Source organism: Vulpes vulpes, chromosome 13 (genome assembly GCF_048418805.1).
Source record: "Vulpes vulpes isolate BD-2025 chromosome 13, VulVul3, whole genome shotgun sequence".
In the NCBI taxonomy this organism is placed as follows: domain Eukaryota; kingdom Metazoa; phylum Chordata; class Mammalia; order Carnivora; family Canidae; genus Vulpes; species Vulpes vulpes.
This window is the reverse complement of record NC_132792.1, coordinates 115,286,632-115,314,342: the sequence shown is the minus strand read 5'-3', so window position 1 is coordinate 115,314,342 and position 27,711 is coordinate 115,286,632. Positions and strand designations below refer to the sequence as shown.

Sequence of the window (27,711 nt, the reverse complement as noted above, 5' to 3'; positions counted from 1 at the left end):
TGTTGAACTAAATGGGTATATTGGTACCTCTGTCCCATGTGAATGATAAAAGAAGACAGATGAATGGCAATGTTTGCACTTTTTTAAAAATTTATTTATTTTTTCAAGTAAGCTCTACACGAAAAGTGGAGCTTGAACTCACAACCCCAAGATCAAGAGTCTCATTGCTCTACAATGCTCTAGACAGGTACCCCTACAATGTTTGCACTTTATATGTCCACAGTGTGGCAGAGGTCTGTAAGCCATTTACAAACATGTGTCCAATTAATTATCAGGTTTGTGAGATGATATTTGCTTCCTATAAAAAGGATGTGAACTGAAGTATACATTTCAGACCAGATGGGGTGGTACAGAGAAATCTACATTAAAGTATAAAAGTGGACCTAAGTGGGTGGATTAATCCTTTTGCTGAGAACAACTGGAAAGGCTAGAAAAATGAAAATGAAAATTCTGCTTGAAGGCCTCAGAGATCTGCCTAAACAGCCAGCACTCAAGAAGCCAAGATTCCAGTAAGAAGGGAAACTCTAACAGCTGAGTATTATAGAGGCCAAAAGGAGCCCCCCCCCCAAGATGGGCCATTTTGGCATAAAAACTATTCTGAGTTAAGAAGCAATCAAAACCCAGCAAATTCAGGAAAAGCTCTGAACTCCCCCCACAACTGCCTAAAATAATTCATAGAGGACCTGCTCCAGGAAGAGAGCTAACGCCATTAAGTATAGTATGACATGACCTAGGTACGGTGGGCAGGGAGGAACCTAGGAAGGCTTGTTGGATCAAACACTTCTCCATATGCCATTGTTTTCCAGTGGCCTGCCAAACATTCATTTACCAAACATTTATTCTTTTTCATTGTCTTGTAAATTACATTCCATTCCCCCCTCCCTTTTTTTAAGACTTTATTCATGACAGACACACAGAGGCAGAGATACTGGCAGAGGGAGAAGCAGGCTCCCCACCTGGAGCCTGAAGCGGGATGTGGGATTCGATCCCTGGACCCCAGGATCATGACCTGAGCCAAAGAGAGACATTCAACCACTGAACCACTCAGGTGCCCCTACATTCCTTCCCTTTGAAGTCCCAGGCCTCTGCCCCTTTTCCTTGGTCCAAACTGACATATATACCCCATTTTGCCTGTTTTAGGAATTTCCATGTCTGTGTGGATTCCATATATGCAGGAAAATTTTACTTTCTCCTGTTCATCTGTCTCATATCACTTTGATTCTTAGTCTGGCTGATTTTTCCTGTCCTGAAGGGGACAGGAAATTCTTACTACCTGACCATATCTTTCCCCTTTGAAAAATGTGCTGAATCATAAATGGCGTGGGAGAGGAATGCCGAAAAGTGGGACAGTAATGCAACAGAAGTGTCTCACAAGATCCTTTTTAACTCATTTGCTACGAGGGTGAAGACAATTCTCAGCAATCAGACTGCTGACGTTCCAGAAAACGTCCATATCGCTCTGAAGGGATGCACTGTTATTGTGAAGGGCCCCAGAGGAACCCTGTGGAGGACTTTCAACTGCATCAATGTAGATTTCAGTCTCCTTGGAAAGAAAAAGAAGAGGCCCTGAGCTGACAAATGGCAGAGATATAGAAAGGAACTGGCTACTGTTCATACTCTCTGTTGTCACAGAACATGACAGAGGGTGCTACATTGGGCGTATGTTACCAGATGTGGTCTGTGTATGCTCACTTCCCTATCAGTGTTATTATTCAGGAGAATGTTCTCTTATGGAAACCCAAAATTTCTTGGGAGAAAAATATACCCATGGGGTGCAGATGAGGCCTGGCATCATTGTTCAGTATCTTGAGCCCAGAAAGGTGAGTTAATTCTTTTATATATTTTATTTATTTATTTATTCATGAGAGGCAGAGACACAGGCAAAGGGAAAAGCAGGCTCCCTGAGGGGAGCCTGATGTGGAACTTGATCCCAGTACCCCAGGATCACAACCTGAGTTGAAGACAGATGCTCAATCACTGAGCCACCCTGGCGTCCCAAGGTGAGTTAATTCTTGAAGGAAACAATATTGAGCTTGTACTGAATTCAGCTGTTTTGATTCATTAAGCCACAACAGTTAAAAACAAGGATATCAGAGAATTTCTGGGTGTATCTATATTTTTGAAAAAGGAACAGTTTAGCAGGCTGATGAATAAGAGCTAAGTTTCTCAGCTACAGAAACAGCAAGATACCAGATGATTCCTCAGACTTATTTGTGATATTTTAAAGATACAATAAAAGCTGTGTCTTGATTTGGGGCAGTGGGAGGAGGAAGTGTCTAACAGGAGTAGACTCACAAGATTAGTAATCTGGAAGATAGGTGGGTAAAAATATTCAGGCTCGAGAGAGAAAAAAGACACTAAAAATTGAAAGAGAAAAAGGATGGAGAATACAGAAAAGAATGTAAGAAACATATGAGATACAGTGAGGAAGTCTAATGTGTGGGTAATTGGGAATACCAGAAAGGAAAGAGAGAATAAAGCAGAAGCAATATTCGAAGACATAATGGCTGAATGTTCTCAAATAGATAAAAAAAACTATCCAGACACTAACATAAGAAGTTCTATAAAACTTAAGAGAAGTTCAAAGAAAAATACACCTGGAATATAATGGGATTGCTGAAAACCAAAGAGAAAAATCTTAAAAAGGAGCCACAGAAAAAAAAAGGCACGTTACTTTCAAATAAATAATGTTAAGATAATAGGTGACTTCTTGGCAGAAATGCTGTGTGGATAGACTCTTGTAGTGGCCCCTGTATGATCCACCCTTGAGGATGGACAGTGGTTTTCTTTTAATTAAGGGAATAAGGCAAAGGTGATGAGAAGTACATAATTTCATGAATATGTGAATGATGAGATTACACAATTATGCTATATAAGATCATGGCAGGGCGCCTGGATGGCTCAGTCGGTTGAGCATCCAACTGTCAATTTTGGCTCAGGTCATGATTTCCAGTTGCATTGGCCTCCTTGTTCAATGAGGAGTCTACTTGAGATTCTCTCTCTCCCTCTCCCTTTGCCCCTTCCTGATGTACATATGTGCATGCATGCTTTCTCTCTGTGTCAAATAAATAAATAAATCTTTTTTAAAAATAGAAAAAAGATTATGGCATCTGTTTACTCCCATTTCCTGGAGTCTCACCTCCCTTGCTGGCTTCCAGAATTAAGTGGCCATACTGGAGCATCTCACTTGGCAAGGGACCTTGGGTAGCTAGCCACACAGAACTGAAGGCAGCCTCAGCTGATAGTTAGCAAGAAACTGAAGCCCTGGGATGCCTGGGTGGCTCAGTCGGTTGAGCAACCCCCTGTTGGTTTTGGCTCAGGTCATGATCTCATGGTTCATGGGGTTGAGCCCTGCAATGGGCTCCACACTCAGCACAGAGTCTGCTTGAAGATTTTCTCCCTCTGCCCCTCCTCCCACTCACGCTGGTTCGTGCACTCTCTCTCAAATAAATACATCTTTTTTTTTTTAAGATTTTATTTTTTCATAAGAGACACAGAGAGAGAAAGAGGCAGAGACACAGAGAGAGAGAAGCAGGCTCTATGCAGAGAGCTTGATACAGGACTCAATCCTGGGACTCCAGGACCACAACCTGGGCTGAAGGCAGGCGCTCAACTGCTGAGCCACCCAGGTGTCCCAATAAATAAATCTTTTTTTAAAAAAAGCATATGCGCTTATAAACCTAGAAACAGAGAGACACATAACTCTAGAATATGAAGCAAACATTAAGAAGAGTTACTGAAGAAATCCAAATAGAGGGAGTCCAACATCTCAAATTGGAAGAGAAAGAAAACTGAACTTTGTTAGAAAGAAAATTGACAGAAAAAAAAAATGGCAAAGCTGAATAAAAAGAAAAGAAATCTAATCTCTGTCAATCTGATTTCCACAGAATGGAGCTACAAGAGAAGGTTCAACCCAGGACTGGTAAACTAAAAGGGTTTCTTCTGCTGCAGGGATTTCTAGACATCCCCTTGTTAATTCTTCTCACTCTTCCTTAGGTAACAAAAGCCCAGATTTATCCTGTGTAACAATGTGCCCATGAAAATACTACATTTTCCAGCCCCACTTGCAGCTGGAGTTGTCCAATGTGATGTGGACATGAAAACTGGTGCTGCGGGAGCCATTAGATGACTGTGAGGTGACCTAACGCAGCAGACATTATATGACTTGAGGATGGAAACCAATGCTAAAAAGATAGTGAATTACATAGAAAAAATCAAAGTCCCTGATGACCAGAAAGGCCCCCATCTTCATCCTGAACTGCCTGCTTCTGGTATACTACATGAAAGATAAACCTCTCTTCTGTTTGAGCCATGGCTTTGTGTTTTCTATTATGCAGTTAAATGCAATTTAAGACAGATGCAATGTCTCAGAGAAACTTCTTGGTCAATAGAGAGTATTTGGTATTGTGAACTTGTGCTAATGATCCTGGGCAGCATGAGAGCAGGTCCCCAATACAGAAATAGGTGACAAGACAGGGAGAACAAAGTTATCTATCAGGAAGGATCCAGAATCTATACATATACACAGGAAGACCTGTAGACTGGATATGTACCAAGTCTCATACAGACATGACAACTATTTTTCAAATATCATAGGTGCTATTTTGATGAATGAATTCCAATTGATATAAAAATGGTATTTCTTCTTCTTTTAAAGATTTATTTTATTATTTTATTTTTATATTTTTTAAAAAATTATTTATTCATGAGAGACAGCAAGAGAGAGAGAGGCAGAGACATAGGCTGAGGGAGAAGCAGGCCCCCTACAAGGAGCCTGATGTGGGACTCGATCCTGGGCCAAAGGCAGAGAACTCAACTGCTCAGTCACCCAGGCATCCCAGATTTGTTCATTTTAGAGAGAGAGAGAAGGGGGAGGCAGAGAGAGAGAGAATCCAAGCAAACTCCATGCTGAGCGCAGAGCCTGACGCAGGGCTCCATCTCCTGACCCTGATACCAGGACCTGAGCCAATATCAAAAGTTGAATGTTTAGCAGACTGCACTACCCAGGCATCCCCAAAATGGTATTAATTTCTAACTTCATGTAGGTTTTAGTTACTGTATATCTTCTCAATCATTGGATACTAATTTTACAATGTTAATGTAAGGCCAGGTAAGGAAAATTGAAGCTCACCACAGTTTAGCTAAAAGCAGGTGATACAGAGGAGAGATCCTTTCGTTGGGAAAGAAATGATCTGGGTTCTAATCCCAACTTGGTCAGTAACTGGGTGTGACATCTGGGCAGTCATTTTACTTCTTTGGGCCTCAGGCTCCTGGTCTATAAGACTAAAATTTGGACTGGACAGTCCCGTCCAATCTGATATTCTGTGAATTTATAAACTGCCTGTCTGAGACTGAGGGAAATTCTTATCTTTGAGGTCCCACAACCTAACACACAGTATTTAATAAAGCTTGTTACTAAATAAGCGAATGAATGGACTGAGTGATAAGAGAGGGAGGGCCACTATTACATCCTTTGGACACCTGAGAGTTTCCATGACGTCTCTAAGGTCACATTGCTAGAAGCATAAGATCTAGGCTTTGTGCTCGGTATCTAGACATGCTGTAGGAAATCTGGATTCTGAAAGGGCAGAGAGAACAATTCTCTTTCCCAACGCAGCAGAGGCAGGCTGTCAGCCCACGACCGTGGCTGCAGAATTTAAAGAAAACTGTCAATGTGAGAGCTGGGAGCTGTAAGATAAACCTAAAAATATATATCTGTACAACGTGAGAGGAAGCCAAGGTCAGGAGGACATGTGTGCATCATGGTACTAAATACAGCAGGCAGAGTGGCTTCTTTCGGTGGTGTCTCATCAAACCCAGGACCTTGAGGTACAGGGTCCTAGCCAGACGGTGGTGTACCGTCTGTCACGTGCTCCCCTGATCAATCACAAGGAAAAGATCCCCTGGCAACCAAGCAGACTCCAAGGACATCCACACACACAGTCCTCAGTCCTAAAATAGCTTCAGACACATTTTGATGAGGAATATCTTTTCATTCATGCTACACTTCCCAATATTGAGCTTCAACACACCTCCAAAGCAGCAGAAACTGTAATAGCTAATCCCATTCTGCTGGTAACTCGAGCCCCTGCCTAGGCCACAGCTTCTTAATTTAGTAATAGGCAAAGGCAACCCTATTGCCAGTACTGCCCTTCCCACAGGGCGGAACATGGGGCGAAGCTGAGTGACTCTTCAAGGCTTGGACCCCAAATGCATAGTCTCTTGATGTGTGCCGCCCTGGCTGGACTAGCTCAGACAGCTGAATTTGGAGGAGAAATGTTTCATAGACCTAGAAAGAGGGGTCTACCAAAACAGTAAAAGCAAAATGGTCAAAACCAGGTATCAAAAGCTGGCTTCAGAGAGAGACAATTACACACAAGGTATGGTCTCGGGTTGGAAAAACAATGGTTAGGAAGCACATTGTGTTATTTATTTATTTTTTTAGGAACTTTTTATGCCCCTGAGCAACCCACATTTTTTTTTTTTTTTTAGATTTTATTTTTTTTATGTAATCTCTACACCCAATGTGGATGTCCTTAAAACTTGAACTTACAACTCTGAGATCAAGAGCCACATATCCTGTCAAATGAGGCAGCCAGCCACCGCCCCCCACCATTTTTTTTTAAAGTAAGCTTTACACCCAACGTGGCGCCCAAACTCATGACCCAGAGACCAAGCCAGTCAGGTGTCCCTGAATACCCCACATTTTTAAAGATTGAAGTAAAATTAACATACAGTGTTCTATTAATTTCAGGTGTACAACATAATGATTCAACAATTATGTACATTATTTAGCGCTCACCATGGTGAGGGCAGTGAGTCATCATCTGTCACCAGACAACATTTTTACAATCTTATTGATATATTCCCTATGCTGCATGTTTCACCTCTGTGACTTATTTATTTTGTAACTGGAAGTTTATATCTCTTAATCCCCTTTATCTATTTCACCCATCCCTCCACCCATGAAGCACACTATTCAGACAACTAGAGAAATTTGAATAGGGACTATATATTAGATAGTAATATTTTATCAATGTTAAATTTCCTGAATTTAACCATTTTACTATGATCATCTAAGAAGGTCTCTGTGCTTAGGAGATCAATGCATTAGTCTTTAGGGGTAAAGCAGTGGCTCTCTATAGACATACAGCCCAGGAGTCAGAATTAGAGACAAAAAGAGGCCCCATTTCACACACTGATCCCCAAACCCCTTCCATATGGGTATATTTGACATTTCCATAAAATATGTAGGTTAGAGATCTGGAAATGAAATTAGAACAAAAGTTTTAATTCTGGGCTGCTTTGGATATTTGCTTGCCCATACACCACATCCACTCCCCTTAATTTCACCTGCAAATAGAAACAGCTCTACTTTTTTTTTAATCTGCATACCTTTTTTTCAACAGTTTTATTGAGATTTAATTCACATACCATACAATTCACCCATTTAAAGTATATAATCTGGGGCACCTGGGTGGCTCAGTTGGTTAAGTGTCCGACTGTTGATATTAACTCAGGTCTTGATCTCAGGGTCTTGAGTTCAAGCCCTGCATTGGGCTTAAAGACCAGTGTGGAGTCTACTTAGAAATAATAAATATATATATATAAATAAAGTATATAATTCAATGGTTTCTGATATATTCACATGCAACCATTACCTCAAAAGGAACTCTGTGCCCTTTAGCTATGACTCCATATCTCTCATCTCCTCAACCCTAAGCACCATCAATTTCCTTTCTTTCTCTATACATTTCTGAACATTTCATGGGAATGTTATCCTATAACATATGGTCTTTTCTGACTGGCTTCTTTCACTTAGTATAATGACTTCAGGGTTCATCCATAGTGTAGCACATATCAATACTTCATTCCTTTTTATGGCTGAATAATATTCCATTGTAGGGATAAACCACATTTTGTTTGTCTACTCATCAGATGGTTGGCATCTGGGTTGTTATGAATAATGCTAATGTAAACATTCACATGTAAGTTTTTGTGTGGATGTGTTTTTATTTCTCTTGGGGTATATACCTAAGAGTTGAATTGTTGGGTCATAGAGTAATCATTTGAGATCTTGCCTGTTTTCTGAAACGACTATACCATTTTATTCCTACCATTACTATATGAGGGTTCCAATTTGTCCATATCTTCACCAACACTTGTTTTTAATTCAACATTTTTTAAAATTCTAGCCATCTGAGTATGAGGTAGCATCTTATTGTGGTTTTGATTTTTACTTCCCCAATAACTAACGATGTTAAGCATCTTTCCATGTGATTATTTGGGCATTTATAGGTCTTCACTGGAGAAATGTCTACTCAAATCCCTTCCCATTTTTTTAAATTAATTTTTATTGGTGTTCAATTTACCAACATACAGAAAAACACCCAGTGCTCATCCCGTCAAGTGTCCACCTCAGTGCCCATCACCCATTCCCCTCCAACACCCGCCCTCCTCCCCTTCCACCACCCCTAGTTCGTTTCCCAGAGTTAGGAGTCTTTATGTTCTGTCTCCCTTCCTGATATTTCCCAACATTTCTTTTCCCTTCCTTTATATTCCCTTTCACTATTTTTTTTTAATTAATTTTTATTGGTGTTCAATTTACCAACATACAGAAAAACACCCAGTGCTCATCCCATCAAGTGTCCACCTCAGTGCCCGTCACCCATTCCCCTCCAACACCCGCCCTCCTCCCCCCTTCCACCACCCCTAGTTCGTTTCCCCGAGTTAGGAGTCTTTATGTTCTGTCTCCCTTCCTGATATTTCCCAACATTTCTTCTCCCTTCCTTTATATTCCCTTTCACTATTATTTATATTCCCCAAATGAATGAGAACATACACTGTTTGTCCTTCTCCGATTGACTTATTTCACTCAGCATAATACCCTCCAGTTCCATCCACCTTGAAGCAAATGGTGGGTATTTGTCGTTTCTAATTGCTGAGTAATATTCCATTGTATACATAAACCACATCTTCTTTATCCATTCATCTTTCGATGGACACCGAGGCTCCTTCCACAGTTTGGCTATTGTGGCCATTGCTGATAGAAACATCGGGGTGCAGGTGTCCCGACGTTTCATTGCATCTGAATCTTTGGGGTAAATCCCCAACAGTGCAATTGCTGGGTCGTAGGGCAGGTCTATTTTTAACTCTTTGAGGAACCTCCACACAGTTTTCCAGAGTGGCTGCACCAGTTCACATTCCCACCAACAGTGTAAGAGGGTTCCCTTTTCTCCGCATCCTCTCCAACATTTGTGGTTTCCTGCCTTGTTAATTTTCCCCATTCTCACTGGTGTGAGGTGGTATCACATTGTGGTTTTGATTTGTATTTCCCTGATGGCAAGTGATGCAGAGCATTTTCTCATGTGCATGTTGGCCATGTCCATGTCTTCCTCTGTGAGATTTCTCTTCATGTCTTTTTCTCATTTCATGATTGGATTGTTTGTTTCTTTGGTGTTGAGTTTAATAAGTTCTTTATAGATTTTGGAAACTAGCCCTTTATCTGATATGTCGTTTGCAAATATCTTCTCCCATTCTGTAGGTTGTCTTTTAGTTTTATTGACTGTATCCTTTGATGTTTGCCTTTTATTATTAAGTTGTAAGAGTTTTTACAGATTCTGCATATAAGTCCTATATCAGACATGTGATTTGCAAACATTTTCCCCCATCCTACGGATTGTCTATTCATTTTTTTTTCTGTAAAGATTTTATTTTAAATAGTCACTCACTCAACGTGGGTCGTGAACTTACAACCCAGAGATCAAGAGTCACACGCTCCACCTACTGAGCCAGCCAGGCACCCCCTATTCACTTTCTTAATAATGTCATTTGAAACACAAAAGATTTGAATTTTCATGAAGTCCAGTTCATCTATCTCCATACAGTAAGCTGGGGCAGTCATAGGGCTCACCTTGTTTTTTTCTCTTCTCTTATAAATTAATGTCCTGTGCTTCTTTGTTATTCAATATATGAAGACTATAGTTTCCTATTTTTTGTTTGTTTTTCTGCATAAAGCAAGACAATCAATGTGATCATTCTTCTGCATCAGAGTCAGAAGCAGAAACCCAAGTTTTGATACAGTTTTCACTATTGTTCAGTTCTAAATATTTTCTAATTTGTATTATTATTTGATTTATAGGTTATTTAGAATGTATTTCTTAAATTCCAAACATATAACTTTTTAGTTATTTTTATCTAATTGCATTGTGATGAGAGAATATGGTATATATGATTTCAGTGCTCCTCTAGTGGTTGAGCTTTTTTTACTGCCCACTATTTGGACTTTTTCTTTTTAGGTAAGCTCCATACCCAGTGTGGGGCTTGAACTCATGATCTGGAGATCAGGAGTCACATGCTCTACTGACTGAGCCAGCCAGGCACCCCTGGACAATTTTTATAAATGTTCTGGATTCACCTAAAAAGAACATGTTTCCCATGGCAGTTTGGTATAGGATTCTTTTTTTTTTTTTTTTTTTTTTTTTTTTTATGGCCAACCAGGGAAGCTCACCTGAGCTGCTTTGTTGTCCACAGTTTTTTTTTTTGTTTTGTTTTTTTAATTTATTTATGATAGTCACAGAGAGAGAGAGAGAGAGGCAGAGACACAGGCGGAGGAAGAAGCAGGCTCCATGCACCGGGAGCCTGACGTGGGATTCGATCCCGGGTCTCCAGGACCGCGCCCTGGGCCAAAGGCAGGCGCCAAACCACTGCGCCACCCAGGGATCCCGGTATAGGATTCTTTTTATGTCCTTTGGATCAAGTTTGTTAATTATGTTGTTTCAATATTCTGTATCTTCGCTAATTTTTTTCTGCTTGCTCTATCACTTATTGAGAGAAGTATGTAATGTATCATACTTGTGGATCCATCTATCCTTACTTTTAAGATATTTCGCTCATGTATAGCATACACTTACAGGTTTTTTTAAAAAACCTATTCTTTCTGTCTTCATCTTTTAACTAAGGGATTTTCTCGTTGACACCTAATATAATGATCAGTTTTATAAAATTATGCTGGTACCAAATTTCCTTGATTTTTACAGTGTGTTGTTTTTTGCTCTCCTTTTACTTTTTTTTTTTTTAAGATTTTTATTTATTTTTTCATGAGAGACAGAGAGAGAGAGAGAGAGAGAGAGAGAGAGAGAGAGAGAGAGGCAGAGACACAGGCAGGAGAACTGCTGCTATGCAGGGAGCCTGATGTGGGACTCGATCCCTGGACTCCAGGATCACACCCTGGGCCAAAGGCAGGTGCTAAACCGCTGAGCCACCCTGGGATCCCCTCCTTTTATTTTGAACATTAATTTCACAAACTACTTATATCAATTATCTACTGTGGCAAGCAACCAGCCCAAAATTTCAAACAAACTTCAAACAATAATCATTTATTATTTCTCATGATATTATGGATTGATTTTGTGGGCTTCTGGCCTGGGCCAGCTTGGTTGATCTCTGCAGTCTGCTGGTGACTTGGCCAGGGCCAGATGGTCTAAGAAGGCCTCATTCACATAGCTGGCAGTTGGCAGCCTCCTTGGTCTTGGGTGGGGGCAGGGCTCAGCTAGAATCACTTGTTTCTGCTCCATGCAGTATTTCATCCTCCAATAGCCCAAGCTTCTTTACGTAGTGGTTTCAGAATTCCAGAGCCATAAGAGAGGGCAAGTTCTGAATACAACTTTTAATCCTCTGCTTTTGTTACATTTGCTATTGTCTCCTCGGTCAAACAAATCATAAGGCCAAGGCAGAAAGAAGAGATGGAGATACAGACTTCAAGGAAATACAAATGTCTTTTGTATACCCACATATTTGTGGGAAAAGAGAGGGAGAAGCACCTGGGCTCAGTGGTTGAGTGTCTGCCTTTGGCTCAGGTCGTGATCCCAGGGTACTGGGATCGAGTTCCCCATCAGGCTCCCTGTAAGGCAGCCTTCTTCTCCCTCTGCCTGTGTCTCTGCCCCTCTCTCTGCGTCTCTCATGAATAAATAAATAAAATCTTAAAAAAAAAAAAGGAGGGAAAATTTTAAGGTCATTTAGATAATCTTTAAAAAATTGATTGCAGGGATCCCTGGGTGGCGCAGCGGTTTGGCGCCTGCCTTTGGCCCAGGGCGCGATCCTGGAGACCCGGGATCGAATCCCACATCAGGCTCCCGGTGCATGGAGCCTGCTTCTCCCTCTGCCTGTGTCTCTGCCTCTCTCTCTCTCACTGTGTGCCTATCATAAATAAATAAAAATTCAAAAAAATATTAAAAAAAAAAAATAATAAATAAAAATAAAAATAAAAAATTGATTGCAGGGACATCTGGGTGGCTCAGCAGTTGGGCGTCTGACTTCGGCTCAGGAGGTGATCCCGGGGACCCGGGATTGAGTCCCATATGGGGCTACCGGCATGCAGCCTCCTTCCCTCTCTGCCTGTGTCTCTGCCTCTCTCTCTCTGTCTTTCATGAATAAATAAAATCTTTAAAAATAAATAAATAAATAATTGATTGCAAATAAAGCTCTTTTTAAAACTGATTGCTTTTTTTTTTTTTTTTAAAGATTTTATTTATTCAGGCTCCCCCACAGGGAGCCTGCTTCTCCCTCTGCCTGGGTCTCTGCCTCTCTCTCTCTCTCTCATGAATAAATAAATAAAATATTTAAACAAAACACAAAACCAAAAACAGTAAGGCTTTGGGGCACCTGACTGGCTCAGTTATAAGCACCTGTTTTCAGTTCAGGTCATGATCCTGGGGTCCTGGGATTGAGCCTCCCTGCTTAGCGGGGAGCCTGCTTCTCCCTCTCCCTCTGCTGCTCCCCCTGCTTAGGCTCTCTCACTCTCTCTCAAATACATACATACATACATAATAAAATCTAAAAATAAAATTAAAGCTTCTCCTTGGTTCTTTTTTCTTTTCTTTCTTTTTTTTTTTTAACATTTAAATCTTTGATCTTTGGGATTATCCTGACATAAGGTGTGAAGTAAGGATCTAGCACCATGTGTTGAATTACCCACCTCTTCCCTACTGATTTAAAAGGTCATCTCTTTCATAAACTAAATCCCTGCATATATTAACATTTGGAGGTAGGCAGGTGAACTGATCAGAAGGAATGACAGCAAAACCCAGGAGGGAGGAATGGAAGAAGCATAACTGAGTTGCAGAACTCTCCTTTTCACATAGCTGACCTCATGAGTGACTACATGACAAATGTCATAATGTTTACCAAAGAGACCCAACAAAGGACACTTAACTGCCAGCAACAAAGAGAACTCATAATGCTTTGTAATATGAAAACTATGTATTTGGGCATAGAAATGCAATATACAACTGGAAACTACTGTTCCATCAACAGTGACATTATTATCTAAGAACACAGGAGTTAAGTTATTAAGGAATGCCAAGAGAAAACAATTCTTTCAAGTCCTCTTCAATTTACTCTGTTTAGGGAAGATGAAGCATACTTGACTCTGGTCACAGTTCCATCATGTCTACCTTCTTTGTAAGTTCAGCTTCAATGGTGTCCTAAAGTAAGAAGAAAACACCATAAATTCTATAAATAAGGACATAAAACAAGTACTCTAACTTCCAGTATTATTTAAAATAAGGGAAGCGAAAAAGAAAAACATTAAAACAGAATTTTAGGGGCTCCTGGGTGGCACAGTCGGTTATGGTCTGACTCTTAATTTCAGCTCAGGTCATCATCTCAGAGTTTTAGTCGAGCCCCACATGGGGCTCCACACTCAGTGGAAAATGTCCTTAAGACTCTCTCTCCCTCTGTCCTTCTCCCTGCTGGCATGCTCTCTTCTCTTTCCTTCTCTAAAATAAGTATATCAATCTTAAAGAAATTTTTAAAATACCATTATAAATATTAAATGTGCTTTTAGACATTCCTTGCCTTTGTATCTCCCCCCTCTCTTCCACAACCCAAAAGTTTTCTGACTTCTGATTCTAATAAACATCTCAAGGGAGAATAACCCTTTAAAGAGACGAGTCGGTGTATCAGTGTAAAGATACATGAACTCATTTTTCCAACATCTACCACTTGGGCAAAGTACTTGTGCAACGTCTCTCATGTCACCTCTTTTCCATTCTCGTTGTCACTTTCTCATTACTTCTCCCCTGGTCAAAACAGGCCAACTGGTTTATGCAATTTTCTTTCCTCCTCCTCCAATCCACCCTATACACTGACTCCAGAATAATCTTCCTAAACAACTGGTCTAACCAAAAAAATGTAGCTTTGATCACATTTCTCCTTAGCTTAGAAAATAAACACACAGCAATGTTCAGTGGTCCCCTAAACCCCTTTATATTTAAGATCCTTTATATCAAAACCAATTGATTTTCTTTAGCCCCATCACCATTGTATAGTCCTAAGCAGTGGGCAGCATCCCTTGCCAAAGCTCGGACAAGTACTGCATTTTTTAGCTCTTTTACCTTTGCTAATTCTTTTGCCTAGAATATTCTATGTCTCCCAACCCCCCTTTTCCACCCAGGAAAAGCTATGCAAAATTTTAGTTTTTTTTTTTTTTTTTTTTTTTTTTATTTTTTATTTTTTTATTTATTTATGATAGGAACACAGTGAGAGAGAGAGGCAGAGACACAGGCAGAGGGAGAAGCAGGCTCCATGCACCGGGAGCCCGACGTGGGATTCGATCCCGGGTCTCCAGGATCGCGCCCTGGGCCAAAGGCAGGCGCTAAACCGCTGCGCCACCCAGGGATCCCGCAAAATTTTATAGAAGATAAATGATCACTGTGTATTTTTTATGGAAAGAAATATAGGGTGACCTGAGTGGCTCAGCTGTTTAGCGCCACCTTCAGCCCAGGGCCTGGTCCTGGGGACCCAGGATCGAGTCCCGCATCAGGCTCCCTGCATGGAGGCTGCTTCTCCCTCTGCCTGTGTCTCTGCTTCTCTGTGTCTCTCATTAATAAATAAATAAAATCTTTAGAAAAAAAAAAAAAAAACTATATACACATATCCAAAAGTTTAAAAAAAAAAAAAAAGTTTTTATGGAAAAGTTTTATGCAAAACTGCATAGGGGTGCCTGGTTGCCTCAGTGAGAGAGCATGTGACTCTTGATCTTGGGGTCATGAGTTCAAGACCCACAATGAGTATAGACCTGACTCAAAAAAACCAAAATTATTTAAAAAAATCATTGGTAATGACACACAGCAACTTTGGGACTGTGGTTTACCTCTGAATAAGAAGAATGAAGGGAGCTTTAATTATATGTGTCTTTTTTCTTTCTTTTTAAAAAATCAAAAGAAAAAAATGGAACTACTTACTAATTCCCGCTTTGCTTCTTCAATTTTCACCTGAGCAAGGGATGGGTTCTTTTAAAGAAAAATAAAACAAGGAGAGGTTATATTGTTTCAACTAGGACTCAAGGAGAAAAAAGTGTACATCTTTTTCAAAAGGCAAAAACCTTATAGAAGAGTATCCAGTGAACATATAATTCTGAAATTCAGCAGACTTTAAATCCTTCAACATGGATCCAGTATTTTCATGATCATTGAGTACTCTTGGGGAAAGTTAGAGATGACTTTTTTTTTAATTCATAAAAATAATTACCGGCATTAAATCTAAATATGACTCCAATTTTTTCTTCAAAGGTATAGTCTGCCGTTTTAGTTCTGCCAATTTCTGGGGGTGGAAAAACACAAGAGTCACAGAGTGATAGAGATATTCATAATGCAACTACACACTGCTCATTTCTGAAACCAAACATAATAAAGCATTAACATTAAGATATTTTAAATAATGTATCAAATTGTACCAATGGGTCAAATTTGATTCAATGACATTTGAATAACAAACTCACTTCCAATGGAAACAATCCTTATAAAATGCTTAAAAGAGAAAAGTTATACTCCCATTTATTAAGAACAGGATTAAGTAGGACATCTGGCTGGCTCAGTTCACAGAGCATGTGTATCGTGATCTCAGGGTTGTAAGTTCAAGCCCCACCTTGGATGTAGGGATTACTTAAAAATAAAATCTTTAGAAAAAGAGAATAGGGACGCCCAGGTGGCTCAATCGGCTAAGTGTCCAACTCTTAGTTTCAGCTCAGGTCATGATCTCAGAGTCCTGATATGGAGTCCTGTGTCAGGCTTTGCGCTCAGCACACAGTCTGCCTGTGCTTCTCCCTCCCCCTCTGCTCCTGCCCTCCTCGAGCTTTCCCCCTTTCTTCTCTATCAAATAAATAAAATCTTAAAAAAAGAGAGAGAGAATAGGATCTAAGTATGCTGTCTAGGAGTATAGAATAATGTAATTAAGAGGAATCAGAATGAGGGTGCCTGGGTGGCTCAGTTGGTTAAGGGTCTGCCTTTGGCTTGGGTCGCAATTCCAGGGTCCTGGGATCTGGCCCCATGTTGGGCTCCCTGCTCAGTGGGAAATGTGCTTCTCTGCAGCTCCCCCTGCATGTGCCTTCTCTGTCAAATCAATAAATAAAATCTTAAAAAAGAAAAAAAAAAAAGGAACCAGAATATAAGGGAACAGTTAGAATCTCAAATATGTATTTATGAATTGTCAACTTTAGATTCCAAAAATCAAAGTGCAAAAAAATCTTAAAATAATAAATAATAAAATAAAACAAAACTCCCTCTTTATCCCTCTTCTACCAAAATAAATGATACTTATACCATCTAAAAACCCAGAATTGCATCCTATAGGAGTTTTCAGGTCTGCATTTTTACTGTAAGTGGAAAGAGAAGAAGAGGACCTAGATGGTTGACACATTATCCCTCAATAAATTTATTTTACAGATAAATCAACAACATATAACTGACTCTAACAAAAAGTTTCTAGCATATAGTAATAGTAATAAATACAGAAAACCAAACAAATGTGAGGATAGATGCAGCTAACCAAGTAATAAAGGTATAAATACTGGTGAACATAAAGTACAGAGGTTAAAAAAAAAAGCAGGTCAATAGTGAACAAAGCTCTATAAAAAGAAACAAAACATAAAGCAGATTGTGCACTAAAATTTTAAAGGAAGCTAAATTGGGTTAAAATGAGCTCACCTCTGAAAGTGCTACTAGGGACTGATGAGACAGAGAAGCATCCATGCCTCTGGCTGAAAGCTGCTCCTAGAATTACAAAAAAGGGAGTTCAGTCAAAAACAGTATTTTGAAAGTGACCATCATGACATATTTTCACCATATAACACAGTTATGAGGAGCTACAAATCATAGATGAAAAACTATACAAGCATCTTTTTTTTTCTTTTTTTTAATTTTTTTATTTATTTATGATAGTCACACACACAGATAGAGAGAGAGAGAGAGAGAGAGGCAGAGACACAGGCAGAGGGAGAAGCAGGCTCCATGCACCAGGAGCCCGACGTGGGATTCGATCCCGGGTCTCCAGGATCGCGCCCTGGGCCAAAGGCAGGCGCCAAACCGCTGCGCCACCCAGGGATCCCTATACAAGCATCTAAGTACTTTATGCAGTATATGGATTATTTCAGTCATAGATTTACCAAAAGATGGGTATAGTACTAAGAGTCTGGGCTTTGAGGCCTAGCTGCCTGAGTTTGAATCTGGATCTGCTGCTAAGTAGCTACGTGACTTTGGGCAAGTTACCCACCTTCTCCATAGTTCCCTTATCTGTAAACTGGTAATAATAATAATACTGCCTCGTTGGGAGGGTGAAGGTCAACAAGAAGTCTGAAAAGAATACATTCAGTCTTTTGTACAAACCTCTGCAGTTCTGATTCCAAATCTGAACTCCTCCGACTTCGCTTTTAGGAAGTCCATGTTCTGAAGACGATTGTCAACTTTGGCCCTTTCTGTAGAGAGATGCAGCTCTGCCTTCTTTAGATCCCTTTAAAAAGTAAAGTTGAAAACATTTTCTTCTCCGCAGTGGAATTACTATAAAGAAGAAACTCTACTACTTTTGGAATTTAATTCTGGACTATCAGAAGTTGATAATATACTTGCTGGATTTTCTACTATATAATTTATTTTATTTTTTAAAGATTTTATTTTTTATTTGAGAGAGAGAGAGAGAGAGAGCAGAAGCAGGAGGAGCTGCAGGCAGAGGGAGAGGGAGAAGCAGACCGCACTGAGCAGGGTGCCTGATGTGGGGATCATGGGATCATGACCTAAGCCAAAGACAGACGCTGAACTAACTGAGCCACCCAGGTGCCCCTCTACCATATATTTTATATCCCAGAGTAGCTACCATGTATTCTTCTAGGTCATCTTTCCCTCCATGTTGCTACCTGGAATTTTTCTCAAGGAATACTAAGTAATTTTAAGATTAATATATGGCAATTATTCCTGGAGATATAAACCTGCTGCTTAAGGAAGTCATTTAATATATCCAAGCCAATTTGAATTACGGACGTCCCAAAGTCCTCTTTCCTAAATGTGACATGACAGGGTCCCTTGCATATACATATTCAGTATTTGTTAAATAAATTTACACACCACCAAATTACTCGTGTACATCCATATTCCTGATTTACAGCACCTAATCTCTGGGGCAACTGGATCTAAAAACATCCAGAACATCAAGATGGATACCAGAGCTCTAGGGGCACCTGGGTGGCTTAGTTGGTTACTTGGTTAAGCGTCCGATCTTGATTTCAGCTCTGGTCATGATCTCAGGGTTGTAGGATCAAGCCCTGCATCAGGTTCCATGATCAGGAGGGAGTCTGCTTGAGATTCTCTCTGTGCCCCTTCCTCCCCTTGCATGCATGCTCATGCACACATGCACTTTCTAAAATAAATAAACAAACAAAAAAAAATCTTTAAAAAAAATGAGGGATACCAGACCTCCAGTAAGAATGGGAAACAAAATATAATGTGATTTTAAATTGCACCATTGCTTATAAGTAAAAAAAAATTCACATATATTCTCTAAATTATAAAACCTAGGATATTTGTTGGGGCACCTGGATGGTACATGCAGTTATGCATCTGACTCTTCATTTTGGCTCCGGTCATGATCTCAGGGTGGAGGGATCAAGCCCCACGTTGGGCTCTGTGCTCAATGTAGAGTATGCTTAAGATTTTCTCTCCCTCTCCTTCTGTCCTGCACTTGCTCACACGCTCTCTCAAATAAATAAATAAATCTTAAAAAAAAAAAAAATAACCTAGGCTAATTGTAAAAGAAAAAAAAACAGTAAAAAATTGCATGAAATAAAAGATGAAAATCTGTACCAAACCAACCCCTATCTCCACCCAAGTCATTTTTTACTTAGAAAACCATTTATGGAACCCAGTTCCTAACAGGTATTTTAAATCATATCTAATGCTAAAACTAAACCTGGCAATGTCCAGTTACTGCCTTTATAATAACCATTTTCACCACTTCCAACTCAGTACTTACTCTCGTAGACATTTTTCTAACACTAACGTTGCAGTCAAATTTTTTTCAAGTTTTGCCAATTCAAGCTTGATTTCTTCATTTTTGGATTTGGTACAGAAAAGATCAGAGGTCAGATTATTCACTGCAGGGATAAAACTAAAAAAAGAATCTTGTCACATAAAAATGAACATTAAGGACAATAATGACAATTACTCCTCATTTCTAACAATGACTTATGTGGATTCTTCTATAATCATACTGTTTCAAGGCTCCATGCATTTTTTCTCTATGCATTTTTATATGCTGTTTCCATTGCCTGAAAAGCCCTTCTTCAGGCAAATTTCCATTTGTCTTTCAAAACTCAAATAAGATTTATTCCCATTTTGAAACTTCCTACCCCTCTGTGCTACTTAGCAACAGCTGGTATACTCTCATATTGTTACAGATGTCAAACGACACTATAGTTTTACATACCTAACTCCCTTATTTGATCATAAATAGAGACTATCCTTGCTCATAGCTATTATCCTACTCATCTCTGCCTCCTCAGTGCCTGTATGTATGCGTGTATCTATATCTGTATCTGTATCTGTACCAGTATCCGTATCTATGCTTATACACTTACATATAACTAGTGTTTGGTGTCTGCTGAATTGACTTAATTCATGTTTAGATTTCTGCTGCAATGTAGTCGTATGTTCTTATATCTGAAACACTACTGAGAATACATATAAATTCCAAGTCCTTATATGGGCAATTAAGTAGAATAGCTATACAATATAGCTAACACACGGCCACCAATGGTAATCATATGGACTCTGGAGTCAAATTGGGTTGGAATCCCAATTCTGACATTTACCAGCTCGGAGAAGTTATTTAACAGACTTTTCCTGAGCTTCAGTTTCCCCTTAGTATTGTTGAAAATAATAATATCATTATATAGCTGGAATGCCTAAGAATAAAAGTCCTTAACCTACTCTACCAGTAGGGGGAGAGTGACCATAATTCACTATGCTCAATCAGATCATTTAACCTACTGCTTTTCTTATTGTTTAGGTTGAGTGATGTAAGTAATACCTAACCTCTTTCCAAATATACATGAGAACCAACCTTTACAAACCTAATCTTGGAAGAAGAAAATTTAAAGAACACTGAACTTATCTGAATTAATTACACATACTCATTGGCAAAGATAAGGATAAGTAAATTCAGTGTTTCTGCATTTATTGTTTATTTCCTATATAGAATTACCCAGAGAAAGAAAAAGTCCTCAGGTCAAGACCTTATAGTATATATGATTTCAGAAATTAAAATTGTCACAAGAATTACCTAGCTAGTGAGGTATCCTTTGTTTCAAGGGCCACTGCACTGTCAACCAAAGCATTCAGGTACCTAGAACCAGTGCTAGACAGATTGGCAGGGGAAAAATTCACACTCTCCATGAGAAGGTTCTGAAGATGCTTGGCTGAAAAGATATAGGAGTTCTATGGTAACTAAGATGTTTGTTTTATTTGAATTTTTAATAGCTTTATTGAAATCATCACATATCACACAATCCACCCACCTAAAGTATATAATTTGATGGTGTGTAGTATATTCAGAGTTGTACACCATCAATATGATCAATTTTAGAACATTTTCATCACACCCCCCCAAAAAAAACCCATATTTCTTAGTCATCATATTCCAATTCCCCAACCCATGAAGCCCTAGGAACCACTTACCTACATTCTGTCTTTACTCGTTTCGTATTTGGGTATATACCTAGGAGTAGAACTGCTGGTCACACGCTAACTATGTTTAACCATTTTAGGAATTATCAGACTTTTTTCCAAAGCAAATGTATGATATTACAATCCTACCAGAAGTGTATGAGGATTTCAATTTCTCCATACATTACCAACTGTTGTTATCATCATTATTATTATTTTTGCATAGTGGTCACTCACAGAACTTAATAATGATCAATATAATGATAACTCAAGACCCAAATACTTTTCTTTTTGATTGTAGCCCTCCTTGTAGGTGTGAAGTCGAATTGCAGTTTTCATTTGCACTTCCCTGATGGCTATCAATGCTGGTTTAATGGCCATTTTTGTATCTGCTTGGAAGAAATGTATATTCACACCCCTTGTCCATTTTTAATTGGATTATTTATCTTTTTATTATTGAGTTGTAAGGGTTCTTTATATGTTGTAGATATAAGTCCCCCCGCCCCCTTTTTTAAGATTATTTGTTTGACAGAGAGAGAGAGAGCGCCCAAGAGCACAAGCAGGGGGAACAGCAGAAGGAGGAGGAGAAGCAGGCTCCCTGCAGGTAGCCTGATGTGGGGCTCAATGCCAGGGATTGTGACCCAAGCCAAAGGCAGATACTTAACCAAGTGAGCTACTTAAGTGCCCTGTAGATACAAGTCCCCTATCAGATATGATTTACAAATGTTTTCTTCCATGGTGTGGGTTGTCTTTTCATTTACTTGATGGTGTCCTTTGAGAACAAAAGTTTTTAATTTTGACGATATCCAATTTATCTTTTTCCTTTGTTGCTTCTGTTTAGGGGGATCATAGTTAAGAAACCACTGCCAGATTCAAGGTCATGAAGATATATACTCTGATGTTGTCTTCTGAGTTTTAGGTTTAGCTTTTGTGTTTAGGTTTTTCATTTGTTTTGAGTTTACTCTTACATATGGCATGAGGGAGGGTCCAACTTCATTCTTGTACATGTGGATCATCCAGTTACTCCAGCACTAATCATTGAAAAAGGCTATTTTTTCCTCCACTGAATTGTCTCTTACCCTTGTCAAAAATCAACAGACCAGGAGTTAAGACTTCCAGCCAAACAGTACAAGATCTGCATACCTGCTCTCCAGTGAAACTGACGAAAATTGTAAAAAACAAAGTAAGAAACCCAACCATGTAAAAACAACAACAACCACCCAGAACCAAAACACAATGATTTAAAACCTCTGGAAATGGTCCTAAGGACAAATAGCAAATAAAGAATCAACTATTCTAGAAAATCTATGAAAATTCAGTAAGGAAGATGAGAGTTTGTCGTATTTAAACCAAGACCACCCTTACCTTCTCCCTCCCAGTTCAATGAGGCAAAGACTCCACTCCAGACTGTTTTGACTATTGGGAGAGCTTCTAGCATGCTGAGAATACCAGGGTCCCAAGGGTCCTGCACCAGCTCATGAGGTGGTGATTCCACCCCAGGAAAGGCAAACCAAGAGGCTTGTTTTTTGTTTTTTCCAAGAGGCTTGTTGTACTCCCCTGTCAACCAATCACTCAGCATCTACAATGGCAGTGCCACTCAGAGAAAAGCTTGTTAATGTTAATGTCTCTACCCCCAACTCCAGATCCCTGACTCAGAGATTCTGGGCAGAGGAAGAAGCAAGCCATAGAAGAGATAATTCCCAGCATCTTCCCAAAGGAATTGAATTCATTTGCAATAGAGCCTGGAGAAGTCCAAGCTTAAAGAGACTCTCAAGAACTGTGGAAGTTATAGTAAAAAGCAATTGGGAAAAGAATCAAGACACAGGTTAAACTGTAGGCTAGTTATAGTTAGTTTGCATAGGAGAAGCAGAAAATAAGATACATGACAAAAGCCATCCTAGGGTCACAACAAATATCAAACACTGCCCTCTGAAACTATTCCTTTAAGGGTGCCAGAATTTGGTTGGATTCACTTGTAGAGCAATTTATATCCCACAACATTGTTGGAAACAATAATCAGCTGTCAATTAGCAGAATTTTGCAGTTGGATATAGTCCATGAAAGAGAGGAAGACAATCCTACCAAAGCCACTGCCATCCCACAGTGACTGTGGGATACTTAAGTATCACAGGCTAAATACCATCAAGGGTAAATAGATTTCATTAAAAACAATCAGACAGTCATTAAACAAGAAAACCATAATGACAACAAGCTCTGAGGGGTTGGGGTGTTGGGAGACTTGTACCCAGAGTTACTACAATACATTACAGTATCTAAAAAGTCCAATTTCCACACACACAAAAAAAAAAATAGAGAGGAATGCAAAACAAGAAAGCATGACCCAGAGCAAAAAGCAACAGAAACTGCCTGTCAGAATGACAGATGTTGGATTTATCAGAAAAGACTTCAAAATAGCATAATGAACAAGTTCATAGTACCAAAGAAAACCATGATTAGGGTAGCCCTGGTGGCGCAGCAGTTTAGTGCTGCCTGCAGCCCAGAGGGTGATCCTGGAGACCTGGGATCGAGTTCCACGTCGGGCTCCCTGCATGGAGCCTGCTTCTCCCTCTGCCTATGTCTCTGCCTCTCTCTCTCTCTCTCTGTGTGTGTCTCTCATGAATAAATAAATAAAATCTTTAAAAAAAATTAAAAAAAAAAAAAAAGAAAAAGAAAACCATGATTAAAGACGCAACAATGGGCAGCCCGGGTGGCTCAGTGGTTTAGTGCCGCCTTTGGATCCTGGGGACCCGGAATTGAGTCCCACGTCGGGCTTCCTGCATGGAGCCTGCTTCTCCCTCTGCCTTTGTCTCTGCCTCTCTCTCTCTGTGTTTCATGAATAAATAAATAAAATCTTTAAAAAATAAATAAAAAACATAGACCCAACAAAAGGTATAATAACAATGTTGCATCAAATAGAGAATATAAAAAGAAATGGAAATTACTAAAAAAAATTAAATGGAAATGCTGGAGTTGAAGAGTACAATAACTAAAATGAAAAGTTTCTAGAGAAAATAAACGACAGACTTGAAGTGGCAGAATAAGTGAACTTGAAGATAAAGTGATGGAGATTATGGAAGCTGAAGAACAGAGAGGAAAAATGTTGAGAGAAAAAAAAAAAAGCACCACAGAAAAACAAGGAACACCATTAGGCACACCAACATATGCACGTTGGGAGTCCAGAAGAAAGAAGTAGGAGAAAACAGTCAAAGGAATAATGCCTGAAAACTTATCACATTTATTGAAAATCAATAATTTACACATCCAAGGAATAACTCAAAAAACCCCACAAAACTTGAATCATTCAACAAATCCAAGCAGAATAAATGCAAAGAGATCCACAAACATACATACCAAGGTAAAAATGCTCAAGTAAAAGATAAGGAGATGATCTTGAGAACAACAAAGAAAAAAGGACTTATTATTTACAAGGAAATTCCAATAAGATTTACAGTTGACTTCTCGGCAGAAACCAAGGAGGTCAGAAAGAATGAGTTAACATATTCAAAGTGTTCAAGATAAAAACTCTCAAAGAGTCCTACATTTAGTGAAACTATCTTTAAAAAATGAATGCAAAATAAAGACTCCCAGATAGACAAATATGGAGAGAATTTGTCATAAGCAGTTCTGATTTAGAAGAAATTCTAAAGAAGCTATTGTGGGCTAAAAGCGAGTGACCCCAAACAGTAATTCAAATGCACACACAAAAAACAATGAATATCAGGAAAGGTGGCTATGGAATTATGAAGAGCATAAATGCATATTTTTTCTCCTGATTTTTAAAAAAAATATTTATTTATTTGGGGGACGGAGAGGAGAGCACCTGAGTACAGGGGAGGGGCAGCAGGAGAAAGACTCCTTGCTGAGCAGGGAGCCTGACAGGGGGCTCCGTTCCAGGACCCTAAAACCATGACCAGAGCCAAAAGCAGACACTTAGCTGACTGAACCACCCAGGCGCCCCTTTTTCCTGATTTAAAAAGCAATTGCATAGGGTGCCTGGGTAGCTTAGTCAGCTAAGTGTCTGCCTTTGGCTCAGGTCGTGATCCTGGGGTTCTGGGACTGAGCCCCATGTTGGGCTCCCTCCTCAGTGGGGAAGCTGCTTCTCCCTCTCCTCCGCACTTGTGGTCTCTCTCACTATCTCTGTCACTATCTGTCTCTCTCTCCCTCTCAAATAAATAAATAAAATCTTTAAAAAATAAAAAGTAATTGCATAAAATAATAAGTATATAAAGTATTGTTCCATCATGGAAACATAGCATATAGGCTAAAAGCAGTGCACCAAAACAAAAAGCCAATTTTGCTGTATGTTAATTTTTAAAAGAAAACTGGAAGAAAGCCCATACACAACAGATTTACAATATAATTTGTACTACATTCAAAATATTGCATGTAACATGTACCAAAGACATAGTTAAATAAATACAGGGCAATTGTAGGTCTCACTTTCTTCCTCTTTTGTATATTCCAACCCACTGAAAGGCTTTTGTCAATTCTTTTGTGTGTAGTTTGTATTATAAAAACAACAACAGGTGTCTTGAATGCACTTTTTCAAGCTACATATACACAGCAGAAAATTCTAATGTGATCCCATGAATACACAGCGATAGCGTGATTTGTTCAAGTCCGGCAGTTCATGGCTGTCACCTCAGATGTCCCGATGGGTCACTATAACTAAAGCATAAAGACTAAAAACAGACCAAAAAGATATGCAAGTGAAAAACTGAAGGCTCGTATGTCAGGCTAACTTTAGACTCATGTGTTAGGGGTTACTATCTGGTATCAGAGTACCAATAAAATTGACATTACAATGAAGTTTATGATTTATTAAGTTGCTATAATAATGGAGTGGGAGGCAAATCTGGCTAGAACAAGAAGCAAAATTGACAAGCAATCTACACTAAATTAACTTTGTATTCTTAGCGTTACAAAATGTAGTTACCTCGAGTTATTATCTCATCCAAAACTCTGCAATTAATCTCACCTTCTGATTCATATTCACTTGCTTTCTGCTTCAAGTCCTCTATAACCAGGTAGACGTCCCTGTCTCGGACCCTGTTGCGTTCCGAAAGGTGATGTAAAATCTCTGTGGTCCGAGCGTTCACCTCATATTGCGGAATGGAGTGATCTCCAAATATTTTCTTCAACCACGCAGCAACCTAACCATTATAAGAAAAATATTATAAGTCTTGTTTATTGTAACAGCATGAAGCAAACATCAGAAAGAAGTGATCAGAGGCAACCAAAACGTTTTCTAGAAATATTCTGGCATCCTACTTACTTCACATTACAATTTGTCTTTACTTCACATTACAATTTGTCTTTACGAAAAAAAAAAACAAAAACAAAAACAAAACAATTTGTCTTTATGGAGCCACACACCAGACAGATGTCAGGAAACAGAGGTGAGCAAGCACGATGAACAACATTATCAGAAAACAATCCACCCTTTCCTAAAGCTACAAAGTAGCATGGTAATAATCTGCATCACTCGATTGATTTTAGAACTCAACATGAAGGTGCTAAAGCATTATTATACGTGCAAAGTCTGAAAAAGGCGTCGCCCTCAACACACCAAAGGCCCCGCTGTACCGGGGGGCACCCGGGGTTGGGACGCAGGCCCAGGTCAGGTGTGAAAACCCTAACTAGGAAGCAGCGGTGAACCGCGAGGCTGGGCTGGAAGGTGGGTTCGGATTCGGAAATCCCACTGGGTCCAATGAGAGGGCTCGCTACCGAGGGGCTCCGCCGCTCTCCACGCCCGAGACCACGCTAGGAGAGCCCCGGGAAAGAAGGCAGGCGCCCTTGCCCCGGGGTCTAGGCAGGATGGTGAAGGCGGTTCTAAAGATGGACCAGGAGAGTACGGGGAGGAAAAAAAGTAAACATGAAACGCCCAGGAGATCCACCCGCTGGGAAAATGTGTCAAAGACGCCGTTTCCCCGGAAGCCACAAATCCCGGCTCCCGCCCCATCACCTGCGCCTCCTTCTCTTCCTGCGCCTCCATAGCCGCCGCTCCCGCCACTTCTCGAGAAGCTCCTCGCGGGAGAAGTTCGCCGCTCGCTCTGGAGGCCCCGCCCACACACCGTTGGTTCCGCCCCCCTTCTCGTCCCGGGATTTCTGGGAGTTGTAGTTTTTACTAGGCCTCCGAGCCTCCGAGTCCGAGGCTAGTCCAAGGCTCCAGCCCCCCAGCTCTCCTGGATTGACGCCTTGCGGCTCTCTCTGCGCTCGGTGATATCATTTCCTCGATGGGGACAGCGGTCTACAACCAGGCTGTTTTTTTCTTTTTTATATTTTTATTTCTGACGTGAATCAGTTGTCTTAAAAAATACCTGAAACTTGTTCTTTATAGCACATATTCGTTTCTCCCCACGTTTAAGTGCATTGACTTAAAATTTTTATTTTTTTATCCTAGCAATATCAGCTGCAGCAGTCTTAATCTTAGCCTTTATTTTCCACTACCAAAGAGCTAAATGTGCTGGCGACTGCTTTAAAATAGTTGAGAGTTGGGGAGCTTGGCTGGCTCAATCAGAAGAGTGGGACTTTTGATCTGGGTCATGAGTTCAAGCCCCCACTTGGGGTGTAGAGATGACTTAAAAACCTTAAAAAACAAAAAACCAGTTGATAGCATCCAACTGCTGGCACTGTCACTGCCACATCAGCCATTCCTCATTCTTTTTTTTTTTTTTTTAAGTATGTATTCATGAGAGACACAGAGAGAAGCAAAGACATA

At 39.8% G+C, this 27,711-nt stretch overlaps 1 protein-coding gene and 1 pseudogene across 1 annotated transcript; one reads left to right on the top strand and one right to left on the bottom strand.

Moving 5' to 3' along the window:
* The first annotated feature begins 1,315 nt into the window (after positions 1 to 1,315).
* Positions 1,316 to 2,154, top strand: LOC112918792 (large ribosomal subunit protein uL6-like; annotated as a pseudogene).
* Positions 2,155 to 13,241: 11,087 nt separating this feature from the next.
* Positions 13,242 to 27,062, bottom strand: HAUS1 (HAUS augmin like complex subunit 1). The gene is made up of 9 exons (XM_025997050.2): positions 26,956 to 27,062; positions 25,969 to 26,143; positions 20,608 to 20,743; positions 19,300 to 19,434; positions 17,664 to 17,787; positions 16,986 to 17,051; positions 15,532 to 15,603; positions 15,246 to 15,293; positions 13,242 to 13,484 (listed from the first exon to the last, which is right to left on the bottom strand). Exons 1-9 carry the CDS (start codon positions 26,983 to 26,985, stop codon positions 13,434 to 13,436), a joined length of 837 nt encoding a protein of 278 aa, XP_025852835.2. The 5' UTR covers positions 26,986 to 27,062; the 3' UTR covers positions 13,242 to 13,433.
* Between the last annotated feature and the right edge of the window lie 649 nt (positions 27,063 to 27,711).